The following is a 15,961-nucleotide window of genomic DNA, read 5'->3' on the forward strand; positions in this document are numbered from 1 at the left end:
ACATCTAGCACTTTGAAATTCTGCATACTACGAACATGATTAAGCATGATATTTTAATTTCTGCACCACTTTCTGGTGAGTACCATATAAAACCTGAGATTGGAACTATTGTCTCCTTAAACACTTTCATGGCAAAAGCAACATCACCTCTCTCCCCTTAGCCAGTTTAGCATCCAACAAAATGTCTGGTCTCCTGGTTCTCTAATTGTCTGTAAGCGATCAACATTTCTGGAAATGGACAATTAATCTAGCTATTGTTGAACTTTTCAGCACTGTGGCATCTGGATATTTCAAACGAAATGTGTCCACAACATGTGCTTATTGCCAACAGGGCTTTCAAGTGAAATATTAATTATGCTAATAGGAAGAGGGAGGAACTGCCATCACACTCCTTTAAGTTACTGCTTGCTTCTGGTGCTTTGGCCGCATAAACAGAATTCTAAGGAAAAATGGTATTCAGACCACTTTTTTCAGTCAAAACAAAGTAAAAGACTTTTTTTTATGGAAAACAGATGCACTTGATTCCCTCCACACTGTGCCTGTCTATGAAATGATGTGTGGCTGCAGCAAAGTATATGTTGGCTAAACAGGGTGGACTGTTAAAGAACATATTAAGAAACATTAACACCAAAAGTGGCTGAAACAAAGTATGAAGTTAGCAGTAGCAGAATATCACGAGAATTGTGGCCTTGACATAGTTTCCAATAACATATGTGTGCAGGCTAAGGAAACCAACATTAGCAAAAGGAAAGTCCGAGAAGGGTTTGAAATTTCTTAGAACACATGTAACTTCAATATAAAGGGCAGCTACAGAGTTCCAACAATGTGACTCCCAGCCATCAAGGAAGTGAATGCGTGGCCACGGTGTGTTATGCCCTGGAAGCCACCTATGTGGTCAGTAATATTTTGGATAAACCTTCCACCTCTCATGCTCTGACCATTTCACTTCTAGCCAATGATATGGGCCCACCAATAGCGGCAGGAGGAATTTCATCAAATAATTCTTCTACAACAAGTGCGGAAAATCTATTTCCAACCAATGACGCTGGCCCACCAATGATAGCTACAAGATTGTTAGTCAGTAACCCACTTCTTCAGCATCAGCACTGGTAAATTATCTTCCTTGTCAATGATGACAGCCCACCAATGGTAGCACAAGGCCTGTTACTCAATAATCCCACTTATCCACAACAAGTGTGGTAAAACTCCTCTACATAAGAGAATGTAACACTGCTCTCTGACAATGCCCAATCTACTGTGGATGACACAAAAACTCCCAGTAGCAACTGATTGTTGTGGCTGTTGCTGTGGTGGCAACCACGAAAATAGGCTGCTCCTAGTGTAGGCTATGGTGATAGATGATCATTAAACACTAGAGATTTTATCCATATATGATGCGGCCTTTTTTACTGTAAAAGTGGAATATGGGGCATAATGCACATGACTCCAAACAGTCTAATAATTTATTTACACAACACACACATTTGAAACAGTTCACTACTATAGCAGTAATATAGGAAGAAAAGCTGCATGTAGCAGAAACATTTTTTCTTGTTGTCTCTTTACAAAATTACCTAGCTGAATGGTGAAAAACAATCAATTGCTCAAAGACAGATCACTCTTACAAAGACCTAAAAAAATTATATGTAAGTAAAACTGCCAATTATGCGACTGCAAATAAGTTTTCTTTTTTTCTTTTCTTTTTTTATAACTACATATGTTTTGAGATCAGCTCTGCAACTAGAAAAATTTACACACAGTTAACTGGCAGCCACACTATACAGCTGATGGATGAGCATCTTCCTCAGGTTTTGAAGATGGACTTTCACCAGAAGACACACTGGAGTCTTTCACAGGTGCCTCTGTGTGCAAGGATGGGGTTGTCGCAGAACTCTTCCCTACAGAAGCAGCTATCTCGGCGTACTTCTTGGCGCGAAACTCTCGTCGTGCCTCATCCAGTAGAACATTGTGCAGGAGGCCACGATTTGAGGTCGTATCTGGCACCAAAGGAGGGTAGATATTACCTGGAAAATCAGTTATATAAACCTGTGCTATAATGTTTTCTACACGTTGTAACACAATGGACAAATAATAGGTTCACAAATAGTTCTTGAACAGAAAGCAGCTTCATAACATTAATTCCCTCATGAACTTTTTTACTGATAGTCAGTCACAGATCCAAACCAGCATCACCTTTTGTAAACAATGCTATAGGGAAAAACTGCATTTACACGAATCTAATGCACCACTGAATGTAATGCCAGCCTGATTTTAAAAATTAAAATCATAAAACAAAGAGTTTGTTGGTACGTCACTAGTAGGCTAAATTTACTTTGCACAACAATAGATGTATACATGAACTACCAAAACAACAATTTTTAAGAGACCCACTGTTTAGTGACACAGTCATTATTAAAAAAGAACACCTAATATGATTACCTAAATGACACACAAATAAAAATAGACATAAAATACAGAGGTTACTCATCATCATACACTAGTGTCATCATTACTGGTAACCTCAGAGGGGTCTACGACAAAAACACATTCATTTCCTCTTTCCCCATCATCCTTGGTGTCGTTCCAGAGCACATCACCTTCACTGCCACCCAGAATATTTGAAATACAACATCTCTTGAATGATTTCACCATCATTGGTGCTTCAATACTTTTCCAGCCAACCAAAGCCCACTGTGCAATACTGAGGGTGGCAGGACACTTTATTTTTCCTGGCAGAGTCAGTTCACAGCTTGGCTCACAAAACCACTTCTTGTACTGTTCCTAAACAGAAGGTTTACTTAGGTATACTAACGTCCAGGTGTTGTAACACAGAAATCATTCCTGCAGGAATGATCACAAGGTCAAGGGCTGTAACATCGATCTTTTTTACATCGTCAGTGAGATGACCACGAAATGCGCCCAGACAACGTGATGATGGTAGTTTGAATACCCCACCAGGACATAGTTACCATATGTTTTGGACAATCTTCCCTTCCTGAACCCTGCTTGGTACTCTCCGATATGTGGATCTGTCTGAGGTTCTAGGCGATCACACCAATATAATTCTGTATGCATTCTTTAAGAGAGGATACCTAGCTGAATGTCCTGCATTATTTGTCACTCGCAAGTAGTTTACCTTCAGTCTTTATGGTGGGAAGTTTTGTGATCACTGTGGCAAGTCATTTTTCATTTGGTGTTCCACGATAGTTAATGGTTTGTTCTGAACATTTATCGATTGTCAGAATGTCAATCTCTGCACCTCTCTGAACTCATTTGCTGTTGCCCTTTGATACAAATGGTGAGTCATTAGCAGCTATTATTTTTCCTGTCATAACTGTCAACACGACACTTTCAAATGAGCCTCACAAAAAGACTGAACTTGCGACTTCGCACTCAAGGGGTTCCTTGCATGTTAAGTTGGCAATTTGTTGACATTGGTTGTAGCAAAAGCTGACATTAAAGATTTCTTTCGGTAGAAGGTGCAAACTGATTACATTATTTCCAATGCAGAGAGGGCCAGAATACCTTTTATTGATCTGGTTGTTATGAACTCTAAGGTTGGTTATTAACTTTTTACTTATTTGGTGAATATAAAAGACTAGATGTGAAGTCTGATGTCTATGTTACGCTGGACTATGATTGATTGGTTATGAGCTGGCAAAGCCAACGAATCTCAACACAAAAATATGATTGCCATAATAGAATGAAGTGTAGTGTTTCCTGAGATACACAATCACCATAACAATTACCTACTTGTATGTTTTATTTCCAACTCGGCCAAAAATTGTGAGAATATGATTAAATTTTAAACCAATATAACAAAATCCCACCCACCTTTACTTACGAACTACTACAGAAAATTACTAACAATGTTTTTAATTCACTACCAATAACAGACTCGCAATTTGTCTTATCCAGTTCCAATCATTACATCATACTACATTAGGAAACTGATGTTTGGACACAGATTCAAATTCCATAATTATGAAGAAAAACTAAGAGGGCCCAATCTGTGAAGTTCACTTTTAAGTCTTACAAAACTTTGATTGTAAACAGACTTGTTCTTTAGGAACGCAGATAATTACTGATGCACAATAATATCAGTATGTAGGTACCCATCTATCAGGAAGAGATCAACAGCAGCAGCTAAATTTAGCTTGCATAAGCAGAAAAGTTAAACTACTTTAAGTGAATTTAAAACAAAGGAATCAACAATAAAAGTCCAAAATCCTATAGGGAAAGATGGATTACATACAATGCACACAAAAAAGAAAAATGGAAGTCCATTTGAGAAGTGGTAAGGTTAAAAAAACATAAATAGGGGGAGAGGGGTGCTGTCTTCCTCCTCTATTGTTCAAATTACATATCTAATAACCAATGAAGAAAATAACGCAAGGTTTGAAAGAGGGATTAAAATTCAAGGCAAAATGATATCAATTATAAGATTTGCTGATTACATTACTATCCTTAGAGACAGAGGAAGAATTATAGAACCTGTTGAATGGAATAAAAAATCTACTGAGCAAGGAATATAGTTTGAGAGAATTAAGAAAGAAAGAAGAAAGCAATGAGGAGTAACAGAACTAATGCCCATGGCCTTACTGCTATTGAACACTACCTACCCAGACACCCTATGGATTCCAAACCAACAACCTCCTTCCTAGTCTCCATGGCCAACTATATCCTCACACACAATTACTTCTCCTCTGAAGGCATTACCTACAAACAAATCTGCAGTATGGCTATGGGCACCCACATGGCACCATCCTATGCTAACCTATTCATGGGCCATCTAGAGGAATCCTTCCTAAAAAGCCAGACTCCTAAACCCATCACCTGATTCAGATTCATTGATGACATAAGATGTCCTCACCATTAATCCAGATAGCAAATTGTCTGCTATCTAGACTGAAGGTGAGGACAACTTATTCACATTCCTCCAGAACCTCAACAACTTCTCCCCCATTTGCTTCACCTGGTCCCACTCAAACTGACAAGCCACCTACCTAGATGTTAACCTCCACCTCAGAGATGGCTAAATCAATACCTCCACCCATATCAAACCAACTAATCACCAGCAATACCTCCACTTAGACAGCTGCCACCCATTCCAAACCAAGAAGTCCCTTCGTACAGCCTAGCCACCTGTGGTCGTCGCATCTGCAGTGACGAGCAGTCCCCCTCAAAATATACCGAGGGTCTCACTGAAGCCTTCACTGACTGTAATTATCCTCCCATCCTTGTACAAAAACAAATCTCCTGTGTCTTATCTTTCCAGTCTCCCACCACCTCCCAAAGGCCCACAGTCCAGCCACAGAGGAGCATTCCCCTAGTAACTCAGTACCATCTGGGACTGGAGCAACTGAATTACCTCTCGTCGTGCCCTGAAATGAGAAACGTCCTGCCCACTATCCTTCCCACTCCTCCTACTGTGGTATTCCACCATCCACCGAACCTACACAATATACTCGTCCATCCTTACACAACCCCTGCCCCCAATCCCTTACCTCATGGCTCATACTCCTGTAATAGACCTAGATGCAAGACCTGTTCCATACATCCTCCTACCACCACCTACTCCAGTCCGGTCACTAACATCATCTATCCCATGAAAGGCAGGGCTACCTGTGAAACCAGTCATGTGATTTACAAGCTAAGATGCAACCACTGTGCTGCATTCTATGTAGGCATGACAACCAACAAGTTGTCTGTCCACATGAACGGCCACCAACAAACTGGCCAAGAAACAAGTGGACCACCCTGTTGCTGAACACGCTGCGAAACATGATATCCCTCATCTCAGTGACTGCTTCACAGCCTGTGCCATATGGATCCTTCCCACCAACACCAGCTTTCCTGAATTGCGCAGGTGGGAACTTTTTCTGCAATACATCCTACGTTCCTAACCCTCCTGGCCTCAACCTTCGTTAGTCACTGTCATCACCCATCCAGCCCCCTCCCTGTTCCCATTCCAGCACTACACAGCCATCACTTCACTGCCACACTCCGTCTTTCAATTTCTTTTTATTTCTCTCCTTTCTACTACTTAGCCCCTCCCCACCTTCTCTCCTGCCCTCTGTCTAAACTGCAACACTTCACTGTCCGCCATTCCCACCATACTATCCCTTCCTCTCCCTGCCCCAGCCTCCTCCTTACCCTCCCCAGTCGCCACTCGCATTTGACTAAAATGAAGTTCAAAGATTTTCTTCTCATACTGCTATACATAATAAGGTTACCTCATATTTAAAATCCTCCATACTGATACTCCTCATCCTCCACACTTCTCTTCTCTCCTCTTTGAATCCGCCTGGCCTGTACTTGCAGGTAAGGCACTGATCTGTTACCTTTCTTGAGCCTGCTCTCGCCGATGGTGTAAAATGCTTTTGTTGTAAACACGCCAGGATATATACCAAATCTCTTCAGCACTTCAATTCTGCCATTATTTCCATTATTTTAACATAAAACTGCATCATAGACGAACTATTTTGAGTACTTCAAGTCCACAGAATGTCCTTTTTGAGCATCTAATAAAAATTAAATTATTGAGGCTTTCATTTGCATTTAGTGTCTTTCCGTGAAGACACTTCCTCAACAAATCAGTATTTGTAAGAATTGGGCTTAATTGCATTCATAACAGGTTCTGGTAACGAGTGTTTATGCGAACACATCTCATTTCTGTTACTCAACTTACACCAACAGTCTTTTCGACACAGATTGTGCATTGGTGTCTGGTCAGTGGATAGTTTGTGGAAAAAAAACTGCTCACACAGCACGCCTCAAAATTATTTGCGTTTTTTCTGATAGCTGTCCCTTAAAATAACTGAAGAGACTCAGTTTCTTTCAGAGTAAGTCTGCTTTTTCCTACTAGTGGTTTTCCATCCTCAAGTACTTTATCTTTCTTCTCTTTCAGCAAGTGACTAAGCCTACCACCAAGCCTCTTTTGGATGTGGCCAACACATTCCAACTTTTCTATTTTTGTATTTCACAGATTTTTATGTGTTACAGCTTCGAACAAGGAGGAGTCTCCACCACCAAAGTATTTAGTATATATCTAACACCATACTAGTCCACAGATCTGGAGAACATCCTCAACTGCAGCAGCCTCCATGCTCCCACTTGAGCCACTATAATTTTTAAGAGCATGTTACTGCATGCTTTTCTTGCCCCAGTTTCACACTGCCTTCATTGTTCGAAATTTTCCTTGCTGCACACTGGTGGCAGTATTTAATCTACAACTAAAACTTTACCTGAGTCAATACCAATAACAAACAGAAGCAATTCCATACAGAGATGTGTCACTCCTTTTCATCCAGGTCCAATCTACAGGGACACACAGGTCAGTAACGTTTGCAGGAGATTCAGGATCTATTTCTTTTTGGTTTATTTCAACCAATTCCTCCACTGCTTTCTTTCTGGCAGTATCACATACAGCATCAGACATTTCTTTATCTGTTTTTCAAACCTTGCAGAAGGTGGAGGCATGTTCACAAAGCCACACAATGAAAGACATCCTTCCTCAGAGAATATTCTAACCTAAAATTGCTTTCATAGGTACCAGTGTAAGGTGTTTTTTTGAGGAGGAAAATGAAAATTCATAGCCACACGAATTAAAAGTTAATTTAAAATCACAAGCTATTCCCACTCTTCTTTCTTCAACAACAATCATGCAATCCATATTTTTACAGCTGACACATGAAAATGAAAACTTTATAGCCTGGCAGAGAAGATCTAAACCAGTCTAAATCCAGTGGAATCCATATCAACATCATTCACACACCTGTACAATTCTTCTGTCTCCTGTAGTTGAGAGCTTATGTTCTTCATTTCGAGCTGCTTCCTCTTTTTAGTTGGCAAACCGGTTTCCATGAAACCTCTGTTTTATAAACACAGTTTTTCCACAACCCATTATGCATAAATCTTGACTCCCCCCTGAAGGTTTGCGAATTCAAACTTCCCCCTACTAATAAGTGTTGGTATTGTCATGACATAAATAAACCACAAGCAAGAAAGTTTTCACGTAAAGAAAAATAGCCCTCACACTGACTAAAATTCCACTGAAGCAAGCAGTTTCACGAATGTTGGAAAAGGTGGGAGTGGCCACAGGGGTAGAGTTAATCAGTTTAACAATTTAAATGCATTTCTACAGCTGCTATCATGACAAAATTCACACTCAACTTAGATTAAACGGTGTAGATCAAGAAAACGATATTTTAAAAAAATCGATTTTTTGGGACCAAAATCCATTACATCCCCTCCTTAAAATTTAAACAGTAGTCTTAAGTTCTTGCACAATGATATGGACCACACAAATTCCCACTGGGAAGGAAATTTATAAAAGGGCATTTACCCTGGAAATGGCTCAAGCAGTTTCAAATGCCCTAAATGTGTACTTTTTAAAGTTTCTACTGGCAGAATGTATCATTCATCAGTTAAAATAATGGCTGGGATGATTCTCCTGGTGTTAAAAGTTAGAAAAAGGTTTACGCTTAAAACTACATATATCATTCACTGCCTTTAGTACTAAGAACAACAGAAAAGAAAAGAAACTTACAACTATGGTAAGTCAGTATAAAAAAAAAAAAAAACATTGTCCTTATGTCATCACTTTGTAATGTAAGACACGTTATAATCCATGTCAAATCTCTGATATTAATCAAGAATGGTTATTGATAGCAAAATTATTACTGACTGTATTAAACAGCTGGTATGTGTTTCTTGACGATAAATATATTCTTAAATGTTAAATTGTTTTCAGTGGGAAGAAGAAGACAGACAGACAGACTATAGTTTTCTATTCTGCTCCTTCTTACCTACTTTTATATGAATGCACTGCAGTAATGAGACAATGAGAACACAAACATAAAAAGTTTTAATAACAAAGAATCTATGCCCAAGATGCTAAAATCGTTCAGTTCCAATACTACTTAATTCCTAGAGAATTGTGGAATCTGAACTGGCACATGACACATCACCAATTAAAATCATAATGGATAAACATTTTTTACTCTAATTCCAGTTATTTTAAGTAAATATTTGTGATATTGCTATTCCTGCAAATAGTACTTGAAATTTTGAGTGAGTGGCTGGTAATTTTTAGATAAATCATGCAATTCTGCAGGTTATTTAGTTAGTTGGAATTGGCAACACTGGTCTGACTGACTGACAGCCATTCAAGTCTATGTTGTTGGGTGAGAAGCAACATAACCTTGCCTTTCTGTTATTTAACGTGTTATAGATCACAGGCCATTGAACAATTTCAAGGTGGTTCAGAAAAAAAGACCTGTCTGAAACTTCTTCAATTTAAAAGAGAAAGGAGTATCTTGTAAATATTTGATTTTAATGAATACAAATGGTCACATTCCAACAAAATTGCAAAGCTTATCAATAAAGTGTTTCAAGTCCCCTCAGAATTTGAAAAAAGAAAAAAAAGTGCTTGAGTTAGGTACAATGACTGAGAAGCCTATTGAAAGGAAAAGCCCTAATAAACCCTGGTTGGTTGAAGTGAGAAATTTCAACTAGTCAGAACCAAGACCAAGCCCACCACAAACATTTAAATCAAATTCACCCAGTGAGCTCCTTCCACAACCTGTTTTGTCCTCAGCTCCAAAGAGAATCTTATCCTATGCTGACCTCATGGATACTAAAGCAATATAAGTACAAATATTTAAAACACACGGACATTATGCAGACGAGGATAGGGGATTTAAAACACGAGGCCACATTAGGCCTACTATTATCTATCCAAAGGATTTCTTTCAAATGTAAAATAAACAGGACCTGATGCCTACTTTAAATATATAACAACAATTTTTAATTAATGTTGCAGAGGAGTGATTACAAATTCTGTGTCTGAAATCCTGCAAATAATGTTGTCCTTGAGATACTTTCACTGCATTTTTAGACAGCTGTATTTTTTATGTTTGTTTTTTGGGACGGTGTAAAGGCAAGATTTTTAGCCATGTGCTTTTTAGTTTTAGCTTGTCATATTTATTTAGTCTTACATCATGTCAATTCATTGGCTTTGCCAACTCCCAACCATACTGCAACATTTCAACCTAACCTACGTCTCAGGCTACACTACAGATCACGTCTTTTTTAATAGAGCCAATTTTCCTCAAGCCACATTCAATCAAATTACAACACTGGAAGACACAAAAATATCACAATAAATCCCACCACATTCTGAGCAACATATAATACGAGGAATACATACAAAGACTAGAAATCATTATCATAATCCACAATAGCCAGACCAACAATTGCCAGTCTTTTACTTTCCTTGTCCAGGACAATCATGTCTTCCACCAAAACAAGTAATTAGAATCAGCAATTTTCACTGGCTACTGTATCCTATCAATCAATTGGCATGGCCAACAAAAACTAATTGCCAACACCAGCAAGCAACAGAAGGGTTGCCAACACTGTAAGTGTACTTTAAGTTACAGAAGAATGCTGAAAAATTATGCAGACTAAGAACAGAACTGGTAACAAATGAAATATGTGGAAAACACTGATTAGAATAAGAGACTGGAGATGATATAACGAGTTAAAATACGCGGGATTACCAGATGTAAGAGTGAGCCATAGATGGAGATTAGAACACACAGAACAAATAATAAAGTACATGGTATGCAAGTGCCACTCAGAGGAAGCTATTAACACAGAAGCAGAAGTCATGAAGGGTCAAATCACTGATTTTATATAAAAAGGGCAAAAATAGTTTACAGCAGTCTGAAGATAGTTCATTATTAACACAGCTTCTAACAACTTCTTCATTTTCTTGACACATATCTTATGTCATTCTCCTTCACAGTGTGGTCTAACGAACATGATAAATGAAAGAATAAATTTACATGAGGACACTTCCATAGTGCACTACAGTTGAATCTAATAATAAGGACTTTACTAAACATCACATTTGTAAACAAAATATAATTTTGTAAAATTCCAGGATGGAACGTAACAAATATTGTGAAAAGGAAAGTTGCCACGCACATTATAGCGGAGATACTGAGTCACAGATAGGCATAACAAAAAGAGTGTCAGAAATAAAGTTTTCGGTCAATAAGGGATTCGTCAAAAGTCAAATAGTTTTTTACATATGGTGATCATATTATTACAAAACGTAACAAGAGTTGCATGATTTTCGATTTTTTAAAAATAACACAAAAATGATGGGTCCGAAAAATTTTTAATTTGGAATTTATAGCAAACTATCACTATAAATGCACAAAGTGTTATTAAAATCTGAGATGCCAAGAACCAAATCGTTGGTTGATTTCATATGGACTGACGCCAAAATAGTTTTTTTTTTTTTTTTTTTTTTTTTGTCTAGACCTACTTACCTCTAAGTTCTAAAACAGATCTGGCTAAGTGCGATCCTGGATAGATTGTTGGTGCTGGTAGCAGTCGCGTGTATGAAATTGTAAAATCCTTATATCGGGGTACCAGAACTTTGAAAAGTTTGTGCACAAGTTGCTTCTCTAATAACCAATAATCGGCAATTTCCATCGTAGGTTTATGACAGTCGCCGTGCCTAATAGCCTCGGATATGAGCTGAAACACAGAGGTAAATGTTATGACATACGCTTTACACTTATATTATGCTGTAAATAACTTTCAGTAGTTATGTATATTAAACTAGCATACACGTTCGGCATATCCTCTGGCTTCATCTGCTCTGTTGTAATTTAATTCGATTCTCTCAAACTTTACGAGCGCGGTAACCGTCTTACGCAGTTTCTTTAATCGTCCTTCAGGGCCTTCCACATTCTTTAAGTTCCTGTGCCGTGGTTTAACTGGAATTCTAAGACGAGAAACTACCTTCGAAATATCTGCTTGATTCATTTTAACACCCTTTCCCTTCGCTTCACTTCACAGCGTTTCCCTCTTACTGCTCGTAGTACACACAAACAAATCTTACCATGGCACACAGAACACAAACCGCATTGCTTAAGACATCTTTGGACCAGAGATCTTAAGAAAACAGCAGCGATATTGTTCTTAAAATATTAGTGGCGTCTCTACGTTGATTTCGAAAATAGAAATTTTACCGGAGTAAACATCAGTGTAAGAAGTATTCGCTGACAACTCTCGTTGTAAGTGCAGTGAATTCGATCATATGTTTGAAGGTACAAAGGTTGGACTGCAGAAGGCTATAGGCAGGCAGCCGAGATTTCAAAGCTGAAAATCATGTACTGATGGTGGTGCCTGATTGTGTGTAAGAAACGAAACCATCCTTTACTGCTGTTTAAATTGTGGATAACGCGAGACAGTAATTGTAAGTTTCTCAATGTAACGGCGTTACAACATTTTTAACACCACTTTAAAAAATTGTCCCCGCCGTATGTTAATTTGAAGTTCCTTAGTTTGTTTACATAATACTTATTTGATACGAAGTGTCGAAACGCATGTATTCGTATTAGGCAATGAAGGACAACAAGAAACTGTCTCCAAAAATTTGACCAGTAGTTAAAAATTTTTGTTGCAGGGTATGGAGAGAACCGAAACAGAATTTCATGAAAAAGAAGCTACCGGTATGAACGAAAATGGCATTCAAATTAAAAAGGAAGAAGAATATTCGGTGAGCATGTATCCATGAGATAAGATACTTTAACGAAAAATTAACTTATTCAATTTTAGCCATAATTAATTATTTCTTTTCGACATGAACTTACCAAGCCCTCTGTGCGGTATGCAGACGGCTTGTCATATGTCGACCAGAATATGGATTAGATGGTCGTTGAAAGAAAATGCCTAGTCATTTTTTTTCACGTTCCGATGCCAAGAAACAGCGCCCGTTTCCCGACTCTGTACAGTTCCCACCTTTCTCCATCTCCGTGAACAAAACTGAACACCTAAATGATGACCACCCTAAGCTGTCACTGTCATGTATATACTATGTTTCAAATGCCATTTCTGATTGACGACAGTAATTGCTCATGTAGATGGAAGGAGTATCTGTTCAGACTGGTTGCAATTTTTTTTCCAAACAAATTGTTCTGGCTCATATTTCCCAGAGTCCCAGCCAAAGCATCCGCTCATCTGCCAAATAGCAATTTTAAATACCCCATTAGATTTTAGTTGCCGATTTTTCTCGAAACCGGGAATTCTCAAGGAATTATATTTTACTCTGAAAAATCAGGGAAATCTTAGGGAATTTCGTCAAATCTCAGTGAATTTTGTTTTTTAAAACCTAGTGTTGAAATTAAATTTTATTGACTATTTTATATAAATTATCAGTGTTTAAAAGCTGATGTTAAACTACTGCTTATGGCTAGTGTGATATCCCAGCAGAGAGGAATTGTTGTGGTATGATTCTTATCTCAGCATCTTTCTCCTCATACCTGGAATTCTCAGGGAACCTTCCCCCAAGTTTACCGAGCGAAGTGGCGCAGTGGTTAGACACTGGACTCGCATTCGGGAGGACGACGGTTCAATCCCGTGTCCGGCCATCCTGATTTAGGTTTTCCAGAATTTCCCTAAATCGTTCCAGGTAAATGCCGGGATGGTTCCTTTGAAAGGGCACGGCCGACTTCCTTCCCCGTCCTTCCCTAATCCAATGAGACCGATGACCTCGCTGTCTTGTCTCCTTCCCCAAACAACCCAACCCTTCCCCCAAGTTTGTGTAGCTACCCTGGAGCTATTTTTTGTCTACTCAAAGTTGTTAAATATTGTCACTTTAAAGGGCTGTTGCCCCATTCACCCATCCAGTTGTATTAAGTAGTTGCCGCTGGCAAAAGTAAATAAATAAAATAAAAACTAGCCAGAAAAATAGCGGTATTAGCTGTAGATTTATTCATGTCATGAACGCAATAAGATGCTCTTTATTCATTGTGTGATTTGTCAAGTTTCAAATTATCTTATTTACAAATTACTCCTATGCCAAATGTCTCACTAGTGGCATGTATATTTAAATGTGGATTTTTACTTAGTTCTGATAATCGTGTGCTTTGTGGTTGGTTTGATTTTAAGAAACTAATGTTGTGTCAGTTGCCGTAGGGGCACTCCTCTTGCTACCCTCCCCTATCCCTATCCCCACTGCCATTAACAATTACTACAAACAATAGAGGCAGTACAAGCTGATCTTCATCGTAGACATACCGTGACCTTGGATGCTCCATTACTACAGAATTAGACTAGCTTACATGTGCAGAAAATAATTCAGCAATAAACCTTTAAGCCTACAGAGTTCGGAGAGTCCCACTGGTTTCCTGAGATGTGGATGAAAACAGAATGTAGTTCTGTGATCAAAGAACTTAAGTGTGAACTGCATTTTTTGAGACAACAATAAATGCAAGTTTGACTATAAGCAGAAACATTACAGAACTGAGTCACACTGTTTTGAATATCCACCAGCATCCAGACTAATTGCTGACTGCAGTATAGAAGGCAGGTAGATTAGCTGGATATGACTCAGCCAGGTGCTCATAGATCAACATCGCTATTGTGGGTTTCATGGCAGAGGATTTGCACATCTGACTTGATTACTGAAGTGATCTCGCCAATGTTGAATTGCATAAAGGTCTTGGGAATTTGTGGCTGAGGGTTGTGCTCAAGAATCTTGATTGTGTTCATCCAGCCATTTGTGGACACTTCTCGTGGTGTGGCAAGGTGCATTACCTTAATGAGAAATCCCATTGAGTATTGATGAATGTGTTCTCGCAGGCTGAATCCACAGTTAGACTTCTAAATACTGTTTCTCAACTGGATTAACCCATTCTGCTTACATTATTTTGCCAGCCATTTTGTTCCTAGCTGATATTTATTTCGTGTAGGGAGAGATCGGAGGTGAGAGCAAACATCTTTGAAGAATAGTCACATAATTGTACATTTGGATTTAATTTATGTTCACTGTTATACCAAAAAAAAGTCTTCATTTCTTCTTATGAAACGTATTGGGAAATACAGAAGCTTCCGATCCTGCCCGTTGACCCATGACATCACAAATATGGCAGAAATGACCATAAACCTCGATTCCAATATGGTTCGTATAAAGTCGGTACGTACATATCATGAGGACGAAAATACATTGAAAAACAAACACACACACATTCCACAAAAAGCCTAATGACATTAACGGGACATGCACAGGAAATGGGGTGTTTTTAGGTGGGGGCAAACTAGATATAAACAAATTTAAACACCCATCCCCATACAAAACGACAAAAAAAAAAAAACGACATCACAAAACTCCCCAAATACCACTTAACACAATATCATCTGGAATCGGATGGTTCCTTTGACCTATATAGCTCAACAGCAGCTCCCGATCCCATAAATTAGGATCAAACACTTCCCTTGGCCTATATAGTCCAAAAAAACATCTCTCGATATGAAACATTTCATATCAGCGCACACTCCACTGCAGAGTGAAAATCTCATTCTGAGATCTCCCGATATCTATATCAACATACACAGCCACACACTGGGATCGAACACTTCCCTTGACCTGCACACTGTTAATTTTTTCCATCATATCCATTCCCGAACAAAAACAACAACCGATTAATTTTACTAAAATTACCACACGATGTACAGCGAACAACACTAAATTAACCTTCACACAAAATCGTTAACTCACTGAAACGAATTCCACTACAAAAACAGCCGACACTCAAACAGTTCTGGAGAATGAGCAAAAGCAAACTGAGCCCATTACACCACACAAATGAAAACCCTGAACATACCACCAGAGAGCACAACACAACGCCATCTGCAAACATGCCACACTCACAAACCAAACTCTGCGCCATCATGACGTCACACACGACAACACCCTTACGTCACGGGTCAAAGCCGACGCGTGGGATCGGATGCTTCTGTCGACCCAACGTATTGTGAGGAAGGTCATCTATAAGGAAAGAGATAGGAAAATTCAAATTCCACAGTGTGCTGATTACTCCAAGGAATCATGAAGTACGGAAACTTGACAAGAGTCCTGCTGCCATCTTGACAAACC

At 38.8% G+C, this 15,961-nt stretch overlaps 2 protein-coding genes across 2 annotated transcripts in view; one reads left to right on the top strand and one right to left on the bottom strand.

The window, feature by feature from the left end:
* Positions 1–1,449: 1,449 nt before the first annotated feature.
* On the bottom strand, positions 1,450–11,971 carry LOC126291675 (39S ribosomal protein L17, mitochondrial). The gene is made up of 3 exons (XM_049985261.1): positions 11,650–11,971; positions 11,346–11,556; positions 1,450–2,024 (listed from the first exon to the last, which is right to left on the bottom strand). Exons 1-3 carry the CDS (start codon positions 11,845–11,847, stop codon positions 1,777–1,779), a joined length of 657 nt encoding a protein of 218 aa, XP_049841218.1. The 5' UTR covers positions 11,848–11,971; the 3' UTR covers positions 1,450–1,776.
* A 66-nt stretch (positions 11,972–12,037) lies between these two features.
* The window catches only part of LOC126291674 (gastrula zinc finger protein XlCGF57.1-like), a 109,488-nt gene continuing 105,564 nt past the window's right edge, over positions 12,038–15,961 (top strand). Inside the window, exons 1-2 of the mRNA XM_049985256.1 lie at positions 12,038–12,280; positions 12,491–12,583. Coding sequence (XP_049841213.1) covers positions 12,494–12,583 — 90 coding nt within the window. The 5' untranslated portion in view covers positions 12,038–12,280; positions 12,491–12,493. The remainder of the gene's footprint in view (positions 12,281–12,490; positions 12,584–15,961) is intronic.

Source organism: Schistocerca gregaria, chromosome 9, assembly GCF_023897955.1.
Source record: "Schistocerca gregaria isolate iqSchGreg1 chromosome 9, iqSchGreg1.2, whole genome shotgun sequence".
Lineage (NCBI taxonomy): Eukaryota > Metazoa > Arthropoda > Insecta > Orthoptera > Acrididae > Schistocerca > Schistocerca gregaria.